The sequence below is a fragment of the Xiphophorus maculatus genome, chromosome 14 (genome assembly GCF_002775205.1).
Source record: "Xiphophorus maculatus strain JP 163 A chromosome 14, X_maculatus-5.0-male, whole genome shotgun sequence".
NCBI classification, from domain to species: domain Eukaryota; kingdom Metazoa; phylum Chordata; class Actinopteri; order Cyprinodontiformes; family Poeciliidae; genus Xiphophorus; species Xiphophorus maculatus.
This window is the reverse complement of record NC_036456.1, coordinates 14,361,980-14,388,038: the sequence shown is the minus strand read 5'-3', so window position 1 is coordinate 14,388,038 and position 26,059 is coordinate 14,361,980. Positions and strand designations below refer to the sequence as shown.

Below are 26,059 nucleotides of genomic sequence, written 5' to 3'. Positions count from 1 at the left end.
TGCTTTTTTTTGTTGTATTCTGAAGTTAAGTCCCGCTTTGCTTCACACGTGTCCTCTGTGTGCCAGAAAGCTTAGCTTCACACTCAACCTTTCCCAAGTCAGCCTATGCCTCTTGCACCCAAGGTCATTGCTGTTTATTAGTTGCTTGTCTTTCCTATCTCTCTACTAGCTCTCTGGAGAATGTAAGGAATAAAGGTGCCTTCAGAAAATCCCAGCTTGGGTATGTGTTTAAATGTTTACATCCAACAGCAAGGGACTAAACACACAGACAGACCAGTTGTGGGTTGCCTCCCAGCTCTTTCAAACAATTAAAAGGGATTTTATTAAGAGATTTTTTGTTTCATAAACCTACATCTTTTTAGAATGAGTTTACATTGAAATTTCATGGGGGATTTGGTGGTAACCAGTGGCAACAGGTGATACTGGAAAATTACATAAAGAGGGTGATGTTTTGGGGGATGCAGCGGTTTACTGAACAACTCTCTTTTGGCTTGGTTTTGTTCTAGAGCTGCTTAGGATACAATGAAGTCTCAGGATTACAAGGTTTCCTGGAGAAAAAAATACCACAGTATGTCAATAAGCTTAGCTTGGCGTGCAAGCCAACCTAACCACGATCTCAAAGAGCTGAGGGAAAAAGAAAAAACATTGGGTCATTGTTAAGTGACCCTCCATAAGCTCTGAATATTTCAGTCTGGAGACACCATCCTTCACGCTTCAGACAGCTTTAGCAGATTTTGCAGGAAAAAAAAACCCCAAAACAAATTACCAGCAGTTTAGGCTGCAAAAGATGCTTCCATGCCAAAAGAAATTAGGAGTCCCATCTTTTTTGGTGTGGGCCTATTTCATTGGTTTTAGTATTTTTCAAAGATGATGCAATAAAAAAAAAATCTGATTTGTGTCTAACTGTAGACCAAGCAATAAGTAATTACAGTAAACTTTTATTGTGTTTTTGTTTGTGTATTGTCGAAGGCTAGCCTTGCTCGTATAAAACGTGGTGTATTTTAGCTGAATTCATACCAAACATAACTATGGTCCTGTTACTGTATATTTATTAATCTTTCGTGTATAAGCGCTGACGGTTCTTTTCAAGTCAAACTCTTTTTCAAAGGAAGACTGCTTGAAGATTAAAAAGCACCATACACCAAATGCATCAAGGTAGAAGGAGAAAGGCAACAAATTATTGCTAAACTCAACATCTGAAGGTTTTCTTTTACATGATGATCGGTGAGAGCTTTTCATCATGGTCTCATGTCTACTCCAGTGACCACCTACTCATAAGAGGAGAAAAAGAATATTCTTACATAAGCCCACGTTTGATCTTAAGCATCCATGTGTTTATTTTTCCACAAAGAGAAATGATTAGACTTGGTTGCATTTTCATTAATTTGCATGCACTCATATTATATGCATCATTTTAAAGTAAAAAAAAAAAAATCAGCATCGAACAGAGTGGTTTTAAATTGTTTTGCGAACTGTACTTCATTCTGTTCATCTGGTGTCGCTACCCTCCAGCCCTTCTCACCCCCCTTCGCCAACCTCCCCATCATCTTTTTCTTTTTTTTTTTTTTGCGGATGTGGCATTATCATCTGTCCTTGCTGTTTCAGGTAAAAGTAGAAAGAGTTGAGCATGAAAATCCACACCTGAATTTAAAATCAGTTCCTGAACAGTGACATCTGAGTTCCCTGCTTTGCATGAAAATAAATACATAACAAGGTCACAGAGTTGGCTCCCAAGTCATCAACAGTTCTACTGATGTTTCTGTAGCGTCACAGATGCATCTAGTCACTTGAGCTATGTTATTATTTAGATTCTAGCCAATCATAAATTCACCTACATTGTGTTTTTGTGGAGTTACGTTGGCTACAAACTCTTTTTGAGCTTAATTAACAAATACAATATCTGGCTGTTTGCTAGCAGTTGTCTGCATTGTGTACATATCCAGTAAAGTTGACTTGCAGTTCTTTTGGGGACTGTTTCTACCGGTTTTACACATTTGTTGCAGAACTCCTTCTTAGTCCATTGTACCTAAGAAGCATTGCAAATAGCATCCTGGAGGAGCATCATTGTGATGAAATGCCAAAGGGGAATTGTCGGGAAGAGCAGGAGCTTCTTAAAGAGACAGAGGACAATTTCAGTGCATTAAATTGCAAAGTCCAATTTCTTTTAAGTCATATTTAATATATACAACATTTTCATTGCAACTGAGGGTTACATAGTTACTTGATTGTGTTACAAAATTTTACTATATGTCTGGACAATACATAATGCTCCGTTTTAATTGTAAAATGGGATGGACACAAAAAGTCCTGACACATGTTTCTGAGGCATAAAACTAGTGAGAGTTTAAGTTAGTATCACCTAACTTAATGAATCCAAGATGTTTGCAACCAAAACTTCTGTCTTTTGTGCAATTTTCCTGCCTGGCACACAGCAAATAGCTGAGATTAGCTGCTTCTTTATAGAGCAGGCACATTACCCAGAAACGTAACCGGTGAAAGTCTGTCTGACTGTGGCATTTGGCCTGTTATGGCTCCATGCAATCTTGGTAACTGCATATTGAAAGCTCAGTCATGCAAACTAATTTCACCTTGCAATAATAGACACACAAACACACACACACATCCATGAATGAAATATGGGACATTAATGGACTTTACCTGGAGAACTATGGCACAACTTACAACATCCTGCAGTACCTAATCTTTGCACCGGCAAAAGCAGAAATGATAAATTTTAGTCTCCTGCTGCGTACGCGTGAGCTTTGAAGACTGCAATGAAGCAGGATGCATAATGCATGAAGTTGGTTTCGAACGCCAAGCCACGCCAGGTGTATTTATAGTTTATCTTTGCTCTTTCTGTGTTTTGTTTTTCAAACTCTGTTTCTGTTCTGTGGCGTACTGGACGTCCTTTCTTACATCCATTAGATTGTTACAAGCTCATTTTTCTGAAGCCATTTAGCTCATTACTGCTTTGTCCTTTATTGGGATCCCACATAATTGCCACCATGGGGAAATATGTTTGATAAAAGAGTAGTACAATACCTTGTCAAGATAAGACATGCTTTTAATTTATTACTTGTTGAACAGTGAGCCAATATGATTTTGCTCTGTTTTCGGTGTTTTCTGTCTTGTTTTATCACATTGTCAAAAGAATTCAAAAAGAGACAGATGAACAGAGTTCTCATCTCTTGGGTCAGGATGTTGCGTTTCCCTCAGTAATGATTTAAAAGACGAACATCTGTTTGCCTGAGCCTCTGCTCATCCATTTATTTGTACATGTTTTTCCGTATGTGGGCCTTTTCACAGATCACACAGTATGTTCCCCGCTGTCAAATATGGTAGAAGAAACTTGATACACAGTGCTCTCTGAACACGCCATTTGGAGCTCTGCAACACAACAGCGCTCAGCGTGTGAATGGAGTGCGGGGTGTTTGTTAATTATCAGCACTGTCTTCGGAAGTTCTAGCTCCTCTCGCCCTGCTGATTAAAGATTAATGTTCAACATATTGTGCTTGGGCTATACAAAAACCCTACCAGGGCAAATAAATATTAGAAAGTTTGTCATGCCTCTGATGGGTTTGTTTGTTGTTTTTTTTTCTTCAACAGAACATATCTCGCATTAATGACATAGTGAAGCAGGTGCTTCTGATATTCCCACATTTCTGTCTGGGCAGAGGTCTTATTGACATGGCCAAGAACCAGGCAATGGCAACTCTTTTCATCAATTTTGGTAAGTATTACTGCCACACCAGAAGCAAAAAACAAACTATGTCACATTAACTGAGACATGACGTTTTGCAACTTTATTTGTTGCTCATATGTCTATACAGTTTAAGCTTCAAATGCTTTCAATGTTGTCTGAAAGCAATATGCTTGGAGAACTATTAAGCTGGCTTCCAGTGGTAGGATTTAAGAAAAAAACACTCTGTGCTGCCTTCCTCTTATACACTGCACAGGAGACTGACTGCTTCGGACTAAAACTACAATTTTAAAAGCTTAAATGCTTTTAAAATTCAGACATTTGTCACCAGAATGGTATATCAGTGGTCAATACAGTCATTGTGCAAGTCTCACTTTTCTCCATATAATCGGTTCATGTTGTGAGAGTTTACTTACACTACATTATGCCACAGATAGTTCCAAGAACATGGTCTCTCACACTAGTGAAAGTATGAGGCTTTCTACTGTTGGTTTTTCTCACAAAATACAGTTTGGCCTTTAACGTCAGTTCAAAACAAGGTCGTAGGGTCAGTAGAGGAGATGTCAAAGTCTAGTTATACATCCATACCGGTGCTACAAACTATCCGTCATTTACCCCGGCACACAAATAGAAAATTAAGCTTCAGCTACAGTTCACTATCGTGTTTGTTGGTTTTTCAGGAAATCAACCAGCTTTTTATTCTTTCTTTCTTGCAAAGCAGAACTCACTTTTGTTTTTGTAAATTTGAATCAATTAGTTTTGTGCATTTTTGTTGATGTATGCATTAAAATGTTTATACATACACCAGAACATTATCCAGATCACTTAAAAGCATCCTAACACATTAATATTTTTTGTACTTTTGTCAAATTCAAATTCATTTAAATAGCACAAGGAGGAAAAAGTACTCAGAAAGAGAATACACTCTCTGTCTGTGGGAGGAAACTTGACACAAACTAGAGTGTGAGTTATCCTTGAACAGTTTGGCTGAAAGGAGAACAGATGAATGCTAACAAACAAACACTGAACAGGTTGGTGAGAACAGTAAAACATACATGCTGAGATCAGAGAGGGATGCTTAAAGCTACAGAGAGAGAAGAACAGATTGGGGGAAAAAAATTAGAAAGAATATTTACCCATTCATTTTAGAAGTGTGTGTTCCTCTTTTTCTCTTGACAAATACCTGGGTTCCATTTTGAAATGTACAGAAACAGTACTTAAGTTCTACTAAACTAACAATGGATTGATTTTAAAACAGTGCAATTCAATGTTACGACGGTATTTACGACGACAGAGGTTCAAGAATGATAAAAATATTATATTTTATAGAAAAAACGAACCATATTTGTACTGTTTTAAGGTAGTCGATAATTGCCTTAAAACAGTACAAATATCTTTTAAGGTAGTCGATAATTGCATTGGTATTGATTTTTGAGGTTTTCAGAAAGATGGGGATATTGCTCAGATAAACGAACTCAAACTCATTGAGGACTAACACTTAAAAATCCATTTGAACATTGGTTTGCCCAAACTGTATCTGCAGTTACTCAAAATGACTCGGTGGGGTCCTTCCACTCACCTCCTGCCCTGATTCTGACCAAATATTAAGCGTACCTGAGATCTAGTTTGATAAATATGGGGGAACCATGAACTGGTTCAAAAACAGTAGTTGTTCAAATTGCAGCTCGCCTCATAATTTTGAAAATGGTGTATACCATGTGTCCAATTGGCACATGTGTTTAAGTGTAACACCATAAACATAAGAATATTCTGGCATAAAAACAGCATGCCTTGGGTCTACTTGTGGTCACAACTCCAAGTAACACTAAAGTAGTACACATACCCACAAATCATTCAGCCCTTCCCAGAGAAACACTCAATTCAACCACAGTCCTCATTTTAAAGTGACACCATACTATTTCTTTCAAATAGCTAGTTCTCCAGGGGGGAAATATTTGACCGGTAACACAGCTCCCAAACCTCTACTAAAGCTCTGAGTTAAATTTAGACAGGAGAAAGGGAGACAAGTGGTACGGTGGCTGCGGAGGTGGATGTGGGGTCGAGGGGGCTGTCAAGAGGCAAAGAGGCACATGAAAGAGGAAGAGGAGCCTTATCTGTCGAGAGATGGAGCAGGAAATAGCGGTCTGAGGAATAATTTGCAGTGGTGGTGGAGACCAGAGAGAGAAAAGCAATCACAACTTAAAAGGGCTGGTGTGAAGAGGGGCTATTTACTAGAGAATGAGACTGAAAGCGCTTTCGTTTTTCTTGTCTCTCATTTTGCTCCCCCACCACTTCCCTCACCCCGCTGTATCAGGCTGTAAGGAGGGAGAAAGTTTGTGTCGAGGGCTGTCACCGCTTTACTTATGTGTTCATCCATTAAAGACCCTCACTTATACAAAACAAATACAGGATGTCAGCAATTTTCTCAAATTACTTTTTTTTTAAATTTGGCTATTCTGTCTAAAGCTTAAGTGGCTTCTTAAACTGCTGCCTTCAACAATACGTCACAGATAAATTTTAAAAGACCGATAACATTTACAGAAGACACACTATTATTTGGCTGTCTGTGAAGTGAAAACATAGTAGTTTTCTTTTTGTTTTGACAATTTTTACCTGAAAATCTTTCTGACAAGATCTAGAAATGGACCTAAAATGACCCATGAATCTCATTGCTGTCTTGATATCCTTTGTTTTAGGGGAAGATCGTTTTAAGAATCCACTGAGCTGGGAGATGGTGGGAAAAAATCTCCTTGCCATGTCTATTCAAGGAAGTGTGATGTTCCTCACTACCATTCTCATCCAGTACAAGTTCTTCTGCAAACCGAGGTGATTCTTAGAAACTTTTTAATGGCATTTCTCTTTCCTAGGGTACGGTAATATCAGACAATAATTAAGATGCGAAAATTTAACATAGCCATTATTTAACCAGCATTTTGATGATGTCACATTACACAATTGTATAAAGTGACTCGGTTCTTGCTTGAGGTTTCCGTTTTTCAGAGGCACTAGCATTTTAAAAACAAACTTGGTTTACAATTGGCCAGCTTTTAACAATCAGTTGACTAATCATTGCAGTGACCCCTCGCAAAGAAAATTGGCTTAAAAATGGGTTATTTAGGACAGAGCACACAGACTGCTCAGCAAATTTCATTTCAAGTAAACTGCTTTATTTACCACTAGCGACCAGTCCAACCCCTTTTGTTCAGTGACCACTGTAGATGGACATCAGCCCCCCCAGTTACCCTGCCCAGAAAAGCAGAAATAAATAATGGATGCTTTATTTATCAGAGCTTTGAAATAATTTTGGTTGTTTTTCACTTAAGTAGCTCAAATGTAGCTACTTAATTGAAAAAGGTAGCACAGTGACAAAATGTTCAGTGTCATTGCGTTAACACTGAACATTGTTATGGTAAAGACAAGAATTTGCTACTTAAAAACAAAGGCACAATATTTTGTCATCAAATGTAAGAAATGTCTGCTGTGTTTGAGCCAAACAGGCGGGATGTTATCCTTGCATCTTTCTCTGTCTAGCTTATCTTTGCTAACTAGAAACCTTTTGCACTCAAAAATCTGATTTATTTTAAATTTAGTGGATTTTGTCAACTCAAGTTGAAATTAAATAACATTGGGAATTTTGATCACTTTTTAAATTAACCAAAAAGAAAGAGACATCATAATAGGCTCTTTCAATCTCAACTTTAGATGTTTTTGGTTGGCAAAAAGATGTGCTAAAAATACAAAGGGAAGAAAAATATGACTAATAGCAATTTTATTCAAAACTTTATGCCTCAGCAGACATCAGTGACTGATGACAAAGCCACTTATCTTGTCCCACTGGGATTAATTTTTGCTTTAAAATAAAGCTCTGATGGGAAAGTGGAAAAGATTATTGTTATGTGCAAGTTGTCCAGTAAGGAGTTTGCCTAACACTGAAGCTAGTCAAGTCTAAAATATTATCTGAATGCAAACATGTGGCAAGCACAGACGTCTCCAACGATAACATCAGTGTCCATACTTCACATTTCAGAAAAAGTATTCTTTTCAAAGAAGCTACGTGAATGATCAGGTTTTCCTGAAACACTTGAAAGCTGAATAGGAATATTAGCACTATAGGTTGTTCAGCACCAATCTGGTGATTGAATAAAGAACACATTAATTTATTGAATAGTAAATTATAAGTAATAATTTACTATTCAACAAATCAATCCATCTAAAAGGGGTTTTGGATTGAAAATGTTGCTTATTTTTTGTAATTTTTGATTAAAATGTGATTAATTGTATTAAATAAATTGCAAACCCTTCCATTAAATTGATTAAAACTTTTAGTCCCATGTAAGCGTTTTGCACATTTGTTCCAAATGCACCTCACAAACAACAAATCTTTGCTATCCAAATAGCAACATGTGTTTATTCGTTCTGTGACTGCATTTGGGTTTGTGGGTGTGAATTTTTGTCAAATTAATGTTTCCATGGAAACTAACCCTCTGCAGCTCATGAAAATTGTAGGAATTGTTTTCACTGGGTTTGAACTTTGACTGAACTAATTTATTAGGTTTATTTTAATATTAACAAGCAGAGATAATCGGAGCCCTTGACTTTGTGTCCAATCAGGCTTATATCACCAGAGCAGTCGGCTACAGAGGAGGAGGACGTTGACGTTGCCCGGGAACGCCAGAGAGTGTGTGAAGGCAGAGCTCAGAACGACCTGTTGAGGATCAGTAACCTCACAAAGGTATTCGACCTTGATTTCAAATACTTTTTTTTAGTCTGTGTTATTCAGTCTTTTTCTATGATAAATCATCCCGCAGGCCGGTTTGCACAACAAGGCACAATCACACAATTTTAATACACTTTGGCATGGTCCTTTTTCAATGTGCAAGCCACAGGATTCTAATTAGTGAAAGAACATAGTGCCTTCAGATGATCCCCAGCTGCCTATCTTTTCTTGAAATGTGACAGTTTTGTGAATGTGTGCGGTAACATTTCATCATGAATGCCATAAAAACATATTTTTTGAGTCTTTGGGGGTTTTTTTCTTTCCAATCAAACATCAGCAAGGTTCTTTGTGTGTGCCCTTGAGGATCCTCATTCAATTATTTTTTTTTTATCTTGCATCAAAAAACATACATATTTTACATTTTTGAGATGCATTTCACACACAGCAACCTCCTCATTTATCTTCACCTCTGCTAAAGATGTGTGAAAAGATTTAAATTAAATCTGTCTTTTATAGCAGTAGCAAAAAAATTATATATATATATATTTTTTTTTTCATTTACTGAGTTCAAAAATACGATCTTCAGACATAACAGTTGCTAACAACTATGGGCATCCCTAACAGGTATTGATGAATAAATAGCATTTTGTTATTTGGAGTTTGGAGATGATCAAAATATCTCCAAAAGTCTAGTAAGTAACCTTTGTGTCTTTGATTCCTCAGGGTATAAATATGAAGTAATATCAGGCCTATTTTTCTTACCTACTTTTAAAAAATGGGGAACACAAGGGAACAAGAAGCAGAAGAAATATAGTAAATCTATTTCTGCATTTTGTAAATTTGTTTGCTGTGTTTTGTTAATGTATTTTTGTGTTAAACAAAATTTAAAAGTTTGATTAAAATACTACGCAAAAATATAAGACTGCCTGCTTTCGTAACACAACAAATACCTAAAATTAGATTAGGGAAGTATAAGACCTTCATATAAAGCTAAAATTTAGAGCTGTTTAGGAGCCAAACGAGCCAGCGCTCAGAAAGGAGATGATAGTTTTTCAACTCTTTATTATGCTGATATGATTCATATGTAAGAAGTATTACTTTAAAAAAAGTCAGAAAACTACATTGTCTATGAGCAAAAAAGCAGTCGAAGTCCAAGGATGACAGAGGGGATAGCATAAGACTGGTTTTGTTTTGATGTTAGTACTCTGGCCTTTAGTTCATCACAGTGCTTGTGCGTCTCTGAGGCGGCAGGATTAATGTTTGCTCCACTGGCAGATGTTCCCTCCCTGCGGGCCTCGTGGCAGCAGGAAGTATCACAACGGCAGCCTCCATTGCACTTCTGACGCCGACAGTTGGCTGATCTAAGAGCCTTTTCCTCCTTACCACCTTTCCTTACTTCTCTGCTCCCTTGGTCTCCTCGGTCTCACCATACTTAATCTTTCGCTTATTGCTCACTCGCACAGTTGGCGCCGCGCTCTCAGGGATAATTACTGAACAAGTGCTGGCTGAAACAGTTGGAGAGGTAATGTATTACAAATCATCTCTCAAGGTGAAAAAAAAAAAAACGAGAAGCTTGTATAGTTGTTCCTCTTCAGACAGGATTTATGTAACTTTTTGGAGAATAATGCCTTATCGGTACAACAGATGACTTCCCAGAACTTCTGTTTGTGATGAGGTGGACACCTTCTCCAATGACAGGTTGTGTCCGAAATGACACATTTTCCATCACTGTAGGAAAACAGCAGTTCGTTGGCAGAAGGCATCAGGATTCCTCATGCAGTGCCCTCATTGACTCCCACAACAGCTGTGGCCCATCCATTTGAGAGAGGGGGGGGTTAGATAACAAATTGATCAATGAGCACACAGCTTTGGTGGCCACACGCCACAGGATACACCCTGTCATAAATCCAAGCATGCCTCTGAAGCGATCGACAGCACATCAGTCATGTGTCGGATTCCTGAATCACCCTCCTTCCTTCCATCTCCTTTTCCTGCTCCTCCAAACATCAGTTTTTCCCCATCTGCTAGCTTCCACTTAGCATTAGCACCTCGACTGTCATCGGTTAAGACTCTAATGGAAGCGTGTCGGTCTGAGAGCCCGTTATTGGGATGCCGCTGTCAATTGAGCTTTCCAGACGCTCATTAAGTTGACAGGGAAGTTTTCGGAAGACCTGTGACAGATGTTTGAGTTTAGGAGATGAGCAGATGAGTGGCACCTTGGCGTGCTATAGCTCAGCTAATGCGATAATGTTTGCCCTTGGACTTTTAGTGGCACAAATCAGACACTAGCTGACAAGAGTTCTCTATTGAATAATCACTAAAATGTTACCTCTGTTTCTCCCTGGTGTTTACAACGATGGCGGAGTGAGTATTTGCTATCCAGCTGAATTTATTATTATTATTATTATTATACATTTATTACTTAAAAATAAAAACATTGTGTCTGGAAATGACTGTACTTTTTAAAGAATTTTCTCGGCGTAAGATAAGAAAAATAAAAGATAAGTATTGAAAAACAATTTTACTTCCAACCATCTGTCTGTATGTTCATTCATCTAAATGACTAGATGAAGTCATTTTTTGTTTTGAAGAAACAAATTTCATTTTTTTCCTATTTGTCTTTTTTTTAAGAAAATAAAACATTTGAAAGAGAAACCCAAGGAGAGCTGTTGACAAAAGTTTCACTCACAATTTGACAGAAGGGAAAATATTATCAAGCCAAGACGTGACATGGTAGCTCCTAACAAATATGTCTGAATACTGGATTTAAATATAAAGGCATTTCAAAATAGAAGTAATTTAACTATGTGCGTATACCTGTGCACATCTTTTGTTTGTTTTTTGGTGTAAAAGTCACATTTACTGTGTTTGAGTATCCAAACTCTGCTTGCCAATTTACCAAATGCTAACTGAGTTTTCTTCTGTATTGTTGGTTGACATCCCATCTCTCCACCTTAAATGAAAATACAAAAAATGAGCTGGTTCACAAAGCAATCGTTCTTCATAGCTCTGAAGGACACAGTCTTTGTTGTATATGTCAATTCTTTTTAACATTATATCACTGTCAGCAGCTATAACAAAGACTTTCTCATCTAACCACCTGCAGCAAAACAAAACTTAGGATTGAGTATGAAGAATCTTCTTGGAAAACTGAGTCATGCACTAATTATACTATTATGTTGAATACAATTCAGCAATTTTAATTCCAAGTCAATGTTACTGCAATTCATTGGCCGTACTGTTTTTTTTCCCTTTTTTGGTAGATATAGTGAGATTAGGCACATTGATATGAAGCAGCTTAATGAGGCTGATCTCTGGCCGTGGATGTTTCTGTGTGAAGTCTTTCAAATGACCTGAAAAATCCCAGCCGTCTTTCATTTGGACTACAAAGAGTCCGAATGAAATAGTTATGTTCAAAATGTTTTAAAGGTAAATGAGAAAAGCGATGGATTTATAATCAGGTTAAACAAAGCTGTACTTTGTGTAAGATGATTCATTAATATTCACTCATTCACTCATGACTGTGACCACAATGTGCCTTTGGAAACGTGGGATTCTGCTTCAGATTCTTTGAGCATTGTAACAAAAAAGGAGCACTTCACATGCCCTGCCCTAATTGACTTTTAAAGAGAAGCATTTTGATAACTGCGATGCAGATCCGTGGTGGTGTTTTATTGTCTGAGTGGTCAGTATTTTACACTCTGGAGGCATATTCTCCCAATCTTTTCTACAAAATTGTTATAATTCAGTCACATTGGAGGATTTCCAGCATGACTGACCTCTTTTTAAAAGGTTTGTCATTTAAGTTTGACTCAAGGCTGGGGTTTTGACTAGGCCACTTCAAGATCTTTACTTGCTATCAGGTGATTTTAGTGAGTTCTAATCCTGAAGGGTGAAATGCAACATGATTGAATATGAAATCTAGAAATCATAGCATTTATTTGAAAATTTGCATGTAAACTTGTGCAAGTGATTTAAAAAAGCTTTCTAAATCTCTTTCTTCATTTTCATACAAGCTGGTTGGAACATCTCTGTTTTAGGGTATGTTGTTTTGTTTATTTATTTTGCTCAGTTTGGTTTCCAGTCTGTCGCGCTGAGAACACTAGACGTGTTTGAAGAAAGTACCCATTAATAAAATACTTCCAGCTTGTGAGTGTGGAAGGTTATTGAGGCTGATAAAGTGCTCCTCAAAGTCGAAGCAGATTACCTTCACAGGCTCCGTCACTGCAAACACTAATTTAAAAAAAGGAAAAAAATTTTCTGCACAAGTTTTTCAAATGTATTTGGAAAGCCTTTCAACCTTTCAAGGGTCTGGCTTCTGCATAGTTTTCCAAATGATCCACTGTATTTAAAATGTGTTTCCTTGACTTTCACAATCTCTCTTTCCCTTTTTCTGCTACCTGCTTCCTCCCCCCCCCTTTTTTTCTTGCTGCTGCTATGGTCTATCGCGCTGTACTCTCTCATGCCATCCACTGTTCTGTCTCCCTCGCAGTCTGCTCCCCACCGTCCTCCGCCTCCCGCCTTTTCTCTGGCTGGTTGGTTGATTCATTGTATTGTCTGTTCGCTGCAGGTATACCCTGGGAAGAGCACCCCTGCTGTGGACCAGCTATGCGTGGGCGTGCCTGCTTCAGAGGTGAGCCAGATGCTGCAGAATTACACAAGCAACTTCTCAACTGTAAAGTTTGTGTGAAGTTTGTCAACCAGGAGGACACTTTTTGCACAGTGAAAACTAGAAGTTTTTACTAATTTCTTTATTTTAAAAAAATAGTGCGATTGTATAATCAAGCCACGCTGGACAAAAATACAGGTGATATAAATACATAGTTTAAAGGCCAAAATCAATGTGATATTGGTTGAGTAATTGACCACAACTTCTGTTTTTGAAATCAATAGATTTTGTCTCATTCTTTCCTTCAACCGAGTCCATACAAAATGTTCTCTAAACTCAGCTTAATGAAGGCAGCAAAGCAGTCCATCTCCATTACTTATGGCATTATAGCACTGGTTAGTATAAGTGTTCAAAAATAAACACACAAAGACTATACAGTACCAAGCAGCGTAGGCGTCTGGATCGAATTTAATATCGCAACCTTGTAAATTACAACCGGATAACAAATTTGGTTAAATGAAATCATTTCATAGCATGTGATACGTTACACACGGCTTAAAAGCTGCTCTACACACACATCTAAACACAGTGTAAAAAGCTGACAGTCATTGGGGCTCAGAGGGCTTCCCCGCTGGTACCCATCGTCGCTGCCGGTGTTTACTCAGAGCCCAGTGTAAATGCCAGAGGAATATTGGGATTCGTGGGGCTATGCTGATCACACGCCACACTTCCATGCATTATTTACATCAAGCTTAGCCCTGCTCGACGCGTTCATTGGGCACAGGTCACAAACAAGCAGGGATCAATGGAAGACAGGAATCAAATATTTATGCCAAAACCAGAATACCCAAGACCAAGGGGGAGGGGTCAGATGACCACAAATAGAGGGGTCTGCAGGAACAACTTCCTTTCATGCCGAAGCCGTAGAATCAGTAGCGCCGGGAGAAAAAAAATAAAGACCGAGGAGGCCGTTTGTTTGTTGCAGTGTGAAGAAGCACGTAGAGACTCTGGGAATAGCAAGACTCACACAGTGTTTGTTGATTTACTGCCTGTTTTGTTTGTGCACACAATACATCAATTTGTTATTTTGTAAACCACCGAACTACTCGGAAAGACGTTCACACTCTCCGTATATTTGCCTCATTGTATTTGCTAATGATCACAGAGTATTACGAATGCGATCAAGAATGTTGCCCTGTCAGTTCTCCGATGAGACTTGCACTGTTTTCCTAACGGACGACCCCTCTGCTCTAGTGTTTCGGCTTGCTGGGGATCAACGGCGCTGGGAAAACCACGACATTCAAGATGCTGACGGGAGACATCCCAGTCTCCAGCGGAGAGGCCTTTCTAAACGGATACAGGTGAGGCTCTGCGTCCCACTAGTGCACAGAGTAACTTATCTCAATTAGCCACCCAAGATAGCTGCTCAGGTGGGGATCGAGCTCTAGTTTTTTTTTCTTCCTCTCTAACCATCTTTTTCTTCTTTTTTTCAGTCTGCAACTTTTATATTTTGCTTTTTCTACCTTCAGTGTGTTTTGTTGTCAGGGTTCCTGGAAATGTCTGCGGCAGTATGTGATTTGATTGAATTTATTTTCTTGTTTGAAAAGCATGGCAAAATAAAAGCAGAGTAGTAGACAATGTTTGTATCTGCAGACTATAGTAACTGTTTCATCCATCCATCCATTTCTTCTTCCCCTTCTTCCTTCTTTCTTTCCTTCCTTCCTGTCTTTCTATTTTTTCTGTCTCTTCTGTCCTTCCATTGTTTTTGCCTTCAGTTTGCCATTCAATTGCTTCAAGTTTTACTTCAACACTTTGGCTATTCCTTCCCTCCTTGTCTCCTGTGCTTGCCATTTCATTCTTCAGATTTTTTTTCTTTCTTCATCCCTTCCATCTCACCTACTTTTCCTCTTTCCTATCCTCCCTTCATTTTGTCCTTCCTTCTGTCCTTTGTTCCCCCTACTTTGTCTTTCTTTTGTTCTTTCTACCAACATACTTTTCTTCGAAATCCCATTTTAAAGCCTGCCACTTTTGTGTTATATGTTTTCTATGAACTTTTGTATTCATATGCAGTGAGGCAAGACAAAAATCTCTGGAAGTCTGAGTACAGGAATGTGTGGGAATTTGGTATATATATATATATATATATATATATATATATATATATATATATATATATATATATGTGTGTATTCCTGCTTTGTCTCCTCACCAACATATTCGGAACACTGTGATCTTTCTTGCTACTATATAATTCCTTTTGACCTGTACCTGCTTCAGTTTTTTTTGTTGCATGTGTCTACAAAATCAACCACAAAGAATGGTTGTACATGTAATATGAAAAAATAAAACACCTTGACAACAGCAAAACAAGAACCCAGAACGCTTTGCGAGAAAGTAGGCTTGCCGTCTCTTATTTTTAGGAACAAACAGCTCTGTTCCTTCGCCTCCTTCGGCAAGCATCTCCAAGCCCGGCTGAGGGAGTGCACACTCAGTGGAGCGGTGGTTGCTCTAGATGTTCGTTCATACATCTGATAATTGACTTTGTGTTCGACACGGGAGCAAAGTCGTATGCAGCGGGGGCCTTACACAGCTCCGGTAATGTTGATTAATGTGGGTGATAGTGATCAAAGAAAAATCTCTGGGACCTTTAGGGGAATCAGCTGAAAAGAGGAAAAACAGATGTGAGCAGGCAACACCCACTCTTATGTTTTCATCTCATTATGCTCGCTTTCTGCGCTCTGGCAAGAAGAACGATCAGCAGAGGAGGAAAGGCAACAGTTTCTTAAATGGATGCTTCTGCTCTCGCAGCAGTTCTCTATCTTATCTGTAATTTCAAGAATATCTGTCCCTACCTGCATCGACTTCCTTTTCTGCTTGGTGTCTGTTTAGTGTTAAAAAAGGAAACCATGTGGGTGTTGGCTCATTTGCTATCTTTTATTCTAATAGACCAAGAGGAAATTAGAAAATTAGTGAATCATTACCTCATTTGTGGTTGTGTTGGATGTTTACATCATAGACTGTTTGTGTGATCTCTCAATTGCAAACAAAAGCACATCTCCTCTCCACCCCACATTTTTCTAAATTATAGGCACATTTACATTCAGGTCTGTTTATTTTTATAGCTTCAGTTCACAAGAACCATCTTCTCAGGGTACTTTGCAAGACAAATAGGACATATTCTTTTCAGGTATGTAGAATCCAACTCAGTTCACATTGACTTCAAATCCATCTAATTCATTCCTGCACAATAAAACCACATGGTCACATTCAGATCAAGCTACACTATGTCCAAATCAGTCTGAATTACAGTGCAACACAGTCAGATTAAGCTGATGATGTAATGCAAATTAGTAAAAAGACATCAATCTACAGAGGCCAATTGGAAGAGGGCTTTGTCTTTGCAGCTAAGATACAGATATTGAAGGGACTTTTAAATCTGACTTCGGTTTGAAGTTTAATTTTACGTTTGTCTTCTCCAAATCTAGCTTTCTCACTCTTCAACAGAAAGTCACTGTCAGTTTTTTTTTTTTTTTATCAAAACCTGTAATGAACAAAAGTGTTTTGAGACTTGATTTGAAGTAGACACATCTCAGCTTTCCAGAGAGTTTCCTCCTGAGCTGAAGAGCATATAAACTACATACAACCTCACCTTGTTCAGTCCTTGTGCTTAGAACACTAAACAACCAGACTTTGGGGGTCTACATGGTGTGTAATTGACAAGCAACTCAGACCAATTCATTTATAAAGCAGAATTTATAGTAATTGTTCTTTTTCTGTTTTTTCTTGTCTGCAAGCCTCTGTAGACATCATGTGTTGTGTAGAGACACAGTAATGACAAAGGTTGTCTTAAGTTTCCAAAGTTTTGCTGAACCCTTTAGTCATATATAGAATTGTAGGTTTTCATATGGATTATGTGTTGCTTTTGTCTAAACTCAATGTCCTGAGTAATGTTTAAAATTGTTTCCCTGAATGATTGCTTTATATTGTTTTAGACTTTTTCTTTTTTATATAACCCAGTCCCCCGTTAAGTAAAAACAACTCCACTGAGAGACTGCCAAAGGCAAAGTTTGACTGTAGGAATACTGATGTATTAATAAAGCGATGCTCAGGTCTTTGTATCAACCTCTAGCTTCACTGGGAATAGTCAATTATTGTTTGGCGATCTGAGGATTTCCATTCTAATGATTTCAGAATGCTTGAATAGATTTCTTTGTTGTTTTGTTTGTAGCTTTTCTCTATTCACTTTGCAACTGAAGCCCCCCTTTCTCTAGACTAAGACTACGACATAAAAATACAAATCAGAAAAAAATGAAAAGGTAATTATTTATTCATTTGTAAAGTTGTCTCGACTGATTTAAGAACATTCTTCATTCTGTACTATGGATGAGAAAATGTTCCTGACCATTTTAAACATGCTGATGAGAGTTTGATGTTTAAATATTGTGGCGGGAGGATGTCAAGATATTGAGGGAACCTACAGTAGACACGCTTGTTGGTTATCTGTGACTTATGACCAGCATGCACTGCTGCCTGTGACCTTATCATTGGATAATATGAAGCAGAACTAGCAACTATGGTTTCATGCAAAGGCTACAACCTTATAACTGCTACTCCCATGGGCTTCATCTTTAGCTATTTTTGGCTTCAAGCTAAAGGCAGTTATCAAGCAGCTGCGACAAACAATCTATTATCTCCAGGCCAAATAAATTGAATCCAAAGCTCAAGCCCCTTGCACATGGTCCTGGGTTACTCGTGAAGTAGGGCTATCAGGAGGAGGGTAATGTTTTATGTGAAACCTGTATTTTTGGTGCTACAGTGATCGGGAAAAAAAAACCCACCACATTTTGGAATATGATTGTATGATTCTTGATGAGCTGAGGAAAATATCAATTATGTTTCCTTTTACACAAAATGGGTGTATTTAATGGCAGAGGTGCAGAAACGACTCAATGAACAAATGGTCATGTGAGTGCTGCGGACCACAGAAACAAAGTTATACACTGATGGTCACCAGTAGGACTTTCGACTGCTTTTTCTTACTTTGGCCGAAACATTCCCCACCTCTATGGAAAATTCTTTTAACCACATAACTGGATTTTCACTGTGACATTTAAGTAACTATGAAATGTCCTGTTAGGAGGTTTGTTGCTTAATTATGGCCAGAAAATTTAATTTGACACATTTAAAATACAGCTCACCTGCAGATGGGAGCCTGAGGCGTTGCTAAATTTGCGTCATCTAATGGGTTCTTTGGCAGCTGAAGTAAGCTTTTATTCTTCATAAATCTGAAGAAAAAAACTTTTTGCTGTGATTGTGGGGATTTGTGTGTACATTGGGGTACAAAAGAACTTGAAGGACCATAAAATGGGCTTTGTTGCTGGGCACAATAGATTAGCTTAGATGTTTTATTGATCCATGGAGGTAAAAAAGATATATATACTGCTCAAAAAAATAAAGGGAACACTCAAATAACACATCCTAGATCTGAATGAAAGAAATATTCTCATTGAATACTTTGTTCTGTACAAAGTTCCATTTGCACAACAGCAGGTGACATTGATTGTCAATCAGTGTTGCTTCCTAAGTGGACAGTTTGATTTCACAGAAGTTTGATTTACTTGGAGTTATATTGTGTTGTTAAAGTGTTCCCTTTATTTTTTTGAGCAGTGTATATCGCAATAGCATATGTAACAAGAATAATTGCAGAGTAACCAAACCTATATTACTTATACTCTAAGACAAAATAAACAGTTATGGGTCACTGATTAAACATTTTTAGAAAATCTAATTGACTGTAAACCATGAATAAATTGTAACTTTTGCTGAGAAAAGTCATTACTTAATGTCACTTGTTGGACATTAAGCAATGGAAGCTAAATTACTTGAAAGGTCTATAGATGTTTACCAGAGGTTTTAACAAATGTGGAAAATGCTGTATGTATCTGTATACCTCTCCATGCCTCCTATTTTTATCTGGTTATGAGGTAACACTGATTTCCAATCCATGCTGCAAAATTGATTAGTCTGCAGGGATTCAATAAGCAAAGTTAGGTTTTTAACAACATTCATCAAATTCTATTAGGCAGAAGACTGGCAAACACTCCTCAGCAAAAATCTCCAGAAGAAATATTTTTATTCCAACTCGGAATGATTTTTGGTGTAGAGTCCTTTCATGAAAATGATGTTGAGAAATACTTAACCACTTTATGTTGGAACCAGATGCAGACCATTACCTACACTTACCACAAACCTTTGTCACAATAAGACCACAACACAGAATTAGATCACTGAAGCTTTAAGTTTATTCCAGCCTTTTTTTGATTTATCCATTTGACCATTCCTTTTGAAAAATACCCATTAAAAAAACTCTCCCAGTGTTATCTTTAAGAAACAAAGCAGCTTGGCAGAGATGAAAGAAAATCCACTTCACCACTTTATGCCTCGGAGTGATAAAGACAGCCTGTGTGTGGAGGTATTTTTTATTTTTTTTTTTACCCAATTTGCTTCAGACATAGTGACATTTAGTTGGAGGTACGTGCAGAGTATGACACATTTCATTCCGTGGCTTTTACTGGGCTATCTTTGTTTTCTTGTGTTTCTTATCAAGTCATTGTGAATATTTGACAAGTCTCTCAGAAATATTTGCTTTTCCAGCTCTTGACCTCTTCTCCTACTCCAAAAGTTTTGTCATACCATTCTATAATTAAGTTATTTCAAAAACTATTGGCAATCATACTATAAAGAGCATTTTGTTTTTTTGTTTTTATTCCCAGCATACGGACAGAAATGAGACATGTTCACCAGAACATGGGTTACTGTCCCCAGTTTGACGCCATTGATGACCTTTTGACTGGACGAGAGCATCTGGAGTTTTATGCTCGACTAAGAGGGGTACCAGAAGAAGAGGTTGCCATGGTAATTGACATTTTATTTCTACCTTCCAATGGATTGAGGCAGCTTTAGGCTGTAAAGCTAATGCAGGCGCAATAAAATGCTTTCTTTTTCCAGGTGGCTTAGGGTGTGTTCTCTGCTGCATGTCAGCAAGAATGCATGTTTAGAAACAAACATGCAGAAGCTAGAGGTAACCTGGATGCAAGAAGCCATGCATAATGAAATATGGCCCATGTAACAAAAGCAGCAGCTGTGGGTTGTGGCTCTACATTATTCACAGTGCCCAGTGGTGTGGCATGCCTTAGGCAGCCTGGCTGCTCTTCTCTCACACCAACTGCCTGCAGGAGAAAAAAAATCAAAAGAGGAAGGGGGCCAGCAGTGACCACAGACTCAGAGCCAGGACTTTGATGTCTTAGCTGCAGCGCAAAGGGACCCCGTCCTGCAAGCAGTACTCTGAATGTTGCAGCAATCCATTGTGATATTTGAAGACAAAAAAATTCCATTCAAACAAATTCCTTCTAATGTTTTACTTGTCCAAAACAAAACCCTCACACATTTACAGTTTGGGGATAATTACAACTAAAATACTGCAGTGTATCATTAATTTTAGAAAAAGCTTAATATGTTAGCACAAAACATCTTATAACATCCTTAGCTAAATCTTAACTTTTTCTAATGTTCCTAATAGTTAATGTTTGACAATGTTTGCTTTACCGAAAATTCACTCCACAGCCTGTAATTAACGAGTCACCGTGTTATTTCCCTGTCGACATATTTAAACTTGAAAACCACAGACCTCAATGTTTGTTGTATAACCAAAACCAAATGTCATCCATGACGATGTCATGAGTTCATTCCTGGGTTTACAAATAACCATTTTGAATCTATAATGGGAGCTTTGTCTTTCTCTCTCTTGAAAGGTGGCCGAATGGGGGATTCAGAAGTTGGGGCTGATCAAGTACGCCAACAAGTCAGCAGGAACCTACAGCGGTGGGAACAAACGTAAACTTTCCACAGCGATGGCCTTGATCGGGTGTCCGCCAGTGGTTTTCTTGGTGAGATTGAGCTTCATTATTATGTTCTACACTGTGAAATGAATTATGCTGCTGTTTCATAACCGAGTGGTACTTTCTGTCAATATTTGTTCATTGGAGGTGTTTAGAGTGAAGTAGATCATTTATTTTGTCTCTGTGCGCTCAGAGATTGTATCGAGGAGGTGGAAATAGCTTTGGAATATGAAGCAAGGTCTAAGAGGCAGGAAAAACAAGATATGGATCGAAGCTGCAAATCCTCATTAAATTTCCCAAAGGAGCACAAGTGTATACCTTGGGAAAAGAGTGGTCACATACACGCTCACGTTTGAACCAAGATTTACTGCCTTGGTTCTGAAAGTGAAGAGAGGTGTTGATTTTAAAATCAAGTACAAGTTAAGATAAAGAAATGTCACCTTAATATAGATGGTAAATAATTACCTTTCGTGTTTAATATTCTAAGCACTATTGCACAACCTTATTTTTTTGATCTCTGAAAATCTCAGTAAGACTTTTGAGAAACCAGCAATGAGAACAATCCGTGATGCGGATGCTATTTGTGGCCTTTTCCTCACACTATTTGTGCCCTATACCTGACCATGTCAGCATGCTGTCTTCTGAAAATAGCAAAGAGGGTAGGTGGAAAAGAAAAAAAAAATCCTGGTGTATCTGAAAGTGTGTTGTGTGTTTAAGAAACTGAAAAGATTTGAAACGAGTTCATCATCAACTGCAGTTATTCAAAGTTGTACATGTGGTTTTGAACCAAAAGGTAAAAAGCATCAAAGTTCCTGGTCTTCCAACGTTATCAGACCCCCGCGCAATAAAGAAATTACCCATGATGCCTAAACATAACCCTAATCGTGGACTAAACTGAATGAAGGTTCAGGGTAAAATGAAAAGTACCACCTCTATACTAGCACATTTTCTCAAGTTAAATTTCTGCATAGATTTTCTTTTCTTTTTTTTTTTTACCTACCCTAGTGGATGTAAAAAGAAAAGAACTAAAAGGGGAGAAGTGAAGAATAACTCAAATTTTCTTTTCTATGTATTTTTTATATATATATATTTGAGTTATTTATATTTCAGAGCTGAGTGGTTTAGCAAACAACATAATTATCTGGTCAAATACTGGTCACCAAATGAGTATGGAAGCAGGGAAGAACACTGAAAGACCTTCAAAAATCCTTGATAATCATCAAGACCACTCTAAAAGATTGCAAAATCGTCTGTCTTTGGAAGCAGATTTATAAGAAAGAAGGTATGAGAAACTCTTATATTTGTATAAATGTTTATGTAGGAAACGGTTCTGCTTTTCTTCCATAAAGAAACATTTAAATCAGGGATTAGATTAAATACATCTTGTGCTTTGTTCTTGGAGTAATTTACCTGATTTGATTTACCGTACTAGAAATTTGTTGTTGTTTTTTTACGTTATCATATGCCATATACGGCCCATGACTAAAATAACCAGCCAGATCTACAGTACATTCAAGTCTAAATTGTCATGAAATGATAGCCATCCATGTTCTGCCATTTCGGATCACATTTTCATGTAAGCCTCTCCTGCTACCAGGCACACAGAGCAAACTGTAACCATATACTTCCTCAGAAGTAATAAAGAGAAACTCTAAATGTGCCAAACGCGTGATTTCCTGTGAGCTCATGTAGCAATATGACATCTGTTGGTTTGCTGAATTATTCACCATTTCCTCCTCTTACACTGTAATATATGCATAGCAGTTCATACGTTTATGCTTCCAATAACTTCAGTAATGAATAATCCATAATAAATTACATGTAATAGGATAATCTTTACAGCTTTGGCAGGATCAAATTGTGCACACCGTTCCAAACTGCCTTATTTAGTCCCTGCAGCCAAGTTAGCCTTCACTTTAAAGCTCAGGGATAATGTGGCATCTGTGTCTGTGTCAATTTAAGCATTGTGTGGTAGCCCAGGGAGCCCAGTCAGCCTTGAGGCAGCATCACATAGGGTTTTTTTTTACTTTTTTTATTTTTTGCACAGGCTTGCGTTGGGCATCCTGACCAAACCCGTGGGATTTGTAGGATTCTGTTTTTGAGGGAAGTCTGGAATGAAACCAGTCAGTCTGAGGACTGTCACTCTAATCGTGTGTGAACAGACAGGCCCTGAGGAAAAAGAGAAACAGCAGTGGCACTCTGTGTGTCTCCGTGTTGAGTTGTGCTGAGCTGAGCCGAGCTGAGCCTGCCTGGGCTTCAGCCTGCGTCCTCGTTATGTGCGCATGGGGGTTATGGTCAGAAAGCAATCCCTGTGCACTGCATGTCTGTGGGCTTCTAAATGTCTCTTTTTGTTTCTTATTAATTGTGTTATATGCCCATGGAACAGCTGCAGAGCACCTTGGCAGATACAGGACTTCACTGAACAGATGGCGGTTCCAAGAAATATTCCCTATTACAGATCTAAAAGACATTTGATTGCTCTTCATTGCATTGTTTTTGTTTTGTTTTCAAAGCCCACCTACAGTGCCTTGTAAAAAAAAAAAATTTAAAAAGCTATCCATACTCCTTGGGTATTGTTACATATACACAACCAAGAATGACAAATTATGTTTTTCAGGGATCTTATGTGAACAGTTGCATCCAGACTTTTTACTATTCAGGCCAAATCTGGCAAGTTCTAATTAAAGATTATAAAATAGTTTTATTGTGAGTTTTTTTTCATATTAAATACCAGATAACTGAAAAGTATAACAAAAATGTCATTTGACAACACCAGTTTCCTTAAATATTTACATACATAAACGTTCCCTTTTCTTAGTATGTATATTTTGTGTCTTTTATTAAGTATAACAACCAGATATGTGTCCTCCTTTCCCTGAAAAAATCACATGTTGTATTTAGACATATTTAGTAAATGTATGTGCCAAAGTCTTCCTTGGAGACTTTTTTTTTAAATATATATAATTAAGAAAAGACATAAATTGTTCACCTAATATTTTCCATGTTAAGAAGATTGTTATTTGTCAGTTAAAAGCTTCTCCTTGTAGACTGGGAAGGTCAAATTTGTTACATTCTTGAATTGATGTAATGATCTACAGAAAAGCATTCCGATACACTGTGGGTGCCTCTTTGATCAGCATAACGGTGTATATAAATGTGAAGCAAAATGAAAATGATTAAAATAATATTTACAAAGTGGGTAAATGATTTTTAGCCCCCTTTATTCTGATACCTCTGAATAAAATGCTATTTTGCAAGGAGAAATGGGAAAAACGTCCTTTTCTAAATGTGCAAGGCAGATGGAGATCTAGCCGTGCAGCAGGTCTTCTCTGATTGATTCTCTCCTTGCACTGTTTGGTCTGTAGATTTGTAATTTTGGTAAAGTATAATTTTAAAAAAAATTAATTTAAATTTGCTGTTGTGATGCAACAACATGTAAAAGGAAGCTCAAGGGTTTTGCTTTGTAAAGCACTGAATTTCTATCCCAGGTGGTGATAAACAGCTCCACACTGCAGTTTATTCCTAAACAATGTGATGATTTCAAAAGAAAGAGAAAGCAAATTTTTTTGTTGTTTTATTATTTACTGCAGGATGAGCCAACCACCGGGATGGACCCCAAAGCCAGACGCTTCCTTTGGGACTGCATCCTGAGTGTCATCAAAGAGGGACGCTCAGTCATTCTCACATCGCACAGGTGGGACCCCACTCATCTCATCGATCCTCCTTTGATGCGCTCACCCAGTCAAAATATTTAGACTCTCCTCCGGGGGAGAAAAGTGCGGAAAACATGTTTTCTGTAAGCGAATGGGAGCCATAAATATTGTAATTATAATTGATTGAAGTCCCCGTTTCGTTGAGAGGTATTGTTTCCAGAGTGGCAGTTAATATTGGCTGCCAGAAACACACTGGCTGCTATAAAGCTTTCATGAAGCGTGAGGGCATATCGACTGACTGCAGCTTTTTTTTTTTTTTGTTTGGCCTTCTTTGAAAGGGGAAACTGTCAATATCAGTGGTAGAGTCTTTTCATTACCCAAGACTTCCTGAAGCCAACTTGAGTTCCCAAACTTTGTTTCCTCCCGTTGAGGAAAAATAAGCAGGAAATGTAATTGTTTGCTTACTTCATCATTCACTTTAACATTCCCCGAATTGAAGCGTTTATTCCCCCTGGCTCAGTTTCGTTTAGAATAGATTCTCCTCATTACACTGGCTCCTTTGATGGAGGAATAAAAGCATTTGTTGTTGTCGCAGGCAATGTGGCAGAGCTGCGTCCAATTGTCCATGTCATGACCAGGTGGTTCTGTTTTGTTAGGTGGCAAATTCGTCGGGTTTTACAAACTCATAATACTAATTGTGCCGTACTTCAGAAGGCTGTCACAGGTTTCGCTTCAGCTACGTTTGGCTCAAGCTGTGGCTCAACAATAAAAAAGATCCAAAAAGATAACAGATAATAGGGCTGCAGATGGCACTCTGTACTCAATCTAATTACAATATTTGTCCTCCATTTAAGGTGTCAGAACGGATGAGTAACATGCTCAGACCACAGCTATTACTTTGAGAGAAATGAGGTCTGAAAGTCCTTACAAAGGTTAAAAAGTTGCAGAAACTTTGCTGTTTTCTTTTAGATCCCATTGTTTTAAGAGAAAAACACACTTGGTAAAAAGTTTACTTTTACTATTACCTTACCTCTCGTGTCTTCCAACAGCATGGAGGAGTGTGAAGCACTGTGCACTCGCATGGCCATCATGGTAAATGGTCGCTTCAAATGCCTTGGAAGCATCCAGCATCTGAAAAGCAGGTGAGGACTCTTAATTTGTCTCTGAATATGAAATTGGTGTTAAAAGAACATACCACAATTTTAAATATGAACCAAAAAGAACTACTTTTTCAACTGAAGTGAAAGAAAACTCCAAAGATAAACTCTCTTTTTTTTTCTCTGTTGGTGCTCCTGATGTCAATATCAACAGACCTCTACAGATGTTGCACTTGCTTTTTTGTGTTTATTTGTAACCTTCATTTATGTGACATTTTCAAAAGCCAGCATTTAATACCGCAAAGAGGCCAGTCCATTATCTTGGGTACAGTCAGCTGACATTATTGCCACTCCTTTTGTTTGAGCTTGTAAGAGGAATGACGTT

General features: G+C 38.0%; 1 protein-coding gene across 4 annotated transcripts in view; it reads left to right on the top strand.

The window, feature by feature from the left end:
* LOC111610924 (ATP-binding cassette sub-family A member 1-like) overlaps nucleotides 1-26,059 on the top strand; it is a 222,433-nt gene that overhangs the window by 178,363 nt on the left and 18,011 nt on the right. For all 4 annotated transcript variants that reach the window (XM_023346037.1, XM_023346038.1, XM_023346039.1 and 1 more), the window contains exons 40-48: nucleotides 3,607-3,730; nucleotides 6,397-6,526; nucleotides 8,312-8,432; nucleotides 12,988-13,050; nucleotides 14,281-14,387; nucleotides 19,800-19,941; nucleotides 20,838-20,972; nucleotides 24,515-24,618; nucleotides 25,627-25,719. In XM_023346037.1, coding sequence (XP_023201805.1) covers nucleotides 3,607-3,730; nucleotides 6,397-6,526; nucleotides 8,312-8,432; nucleotides 12,988-13,050; nucleotides 14,281-14,387; nucleotides 19,800-19,941; nucleotides 20,838-20,972; nucleotides 24,515-24,618; nucleotides 25,627-25,719 — 1,019 coding nt within the window. The remainder of the gene's footprint in view (nucleotides 1-3,606; nucleotides 3,731-6,396; nucleotides 6,527-8,311; nucleotides 8,433-12,987; nucleotides 13,051-14,280; nucleotides 14,388-19,799; nucleotides 19,942-20,837; nucleotides 20,973-24,514; nucleotides 24,619-25,626; nucleotides 25,720-26,059) is intronic.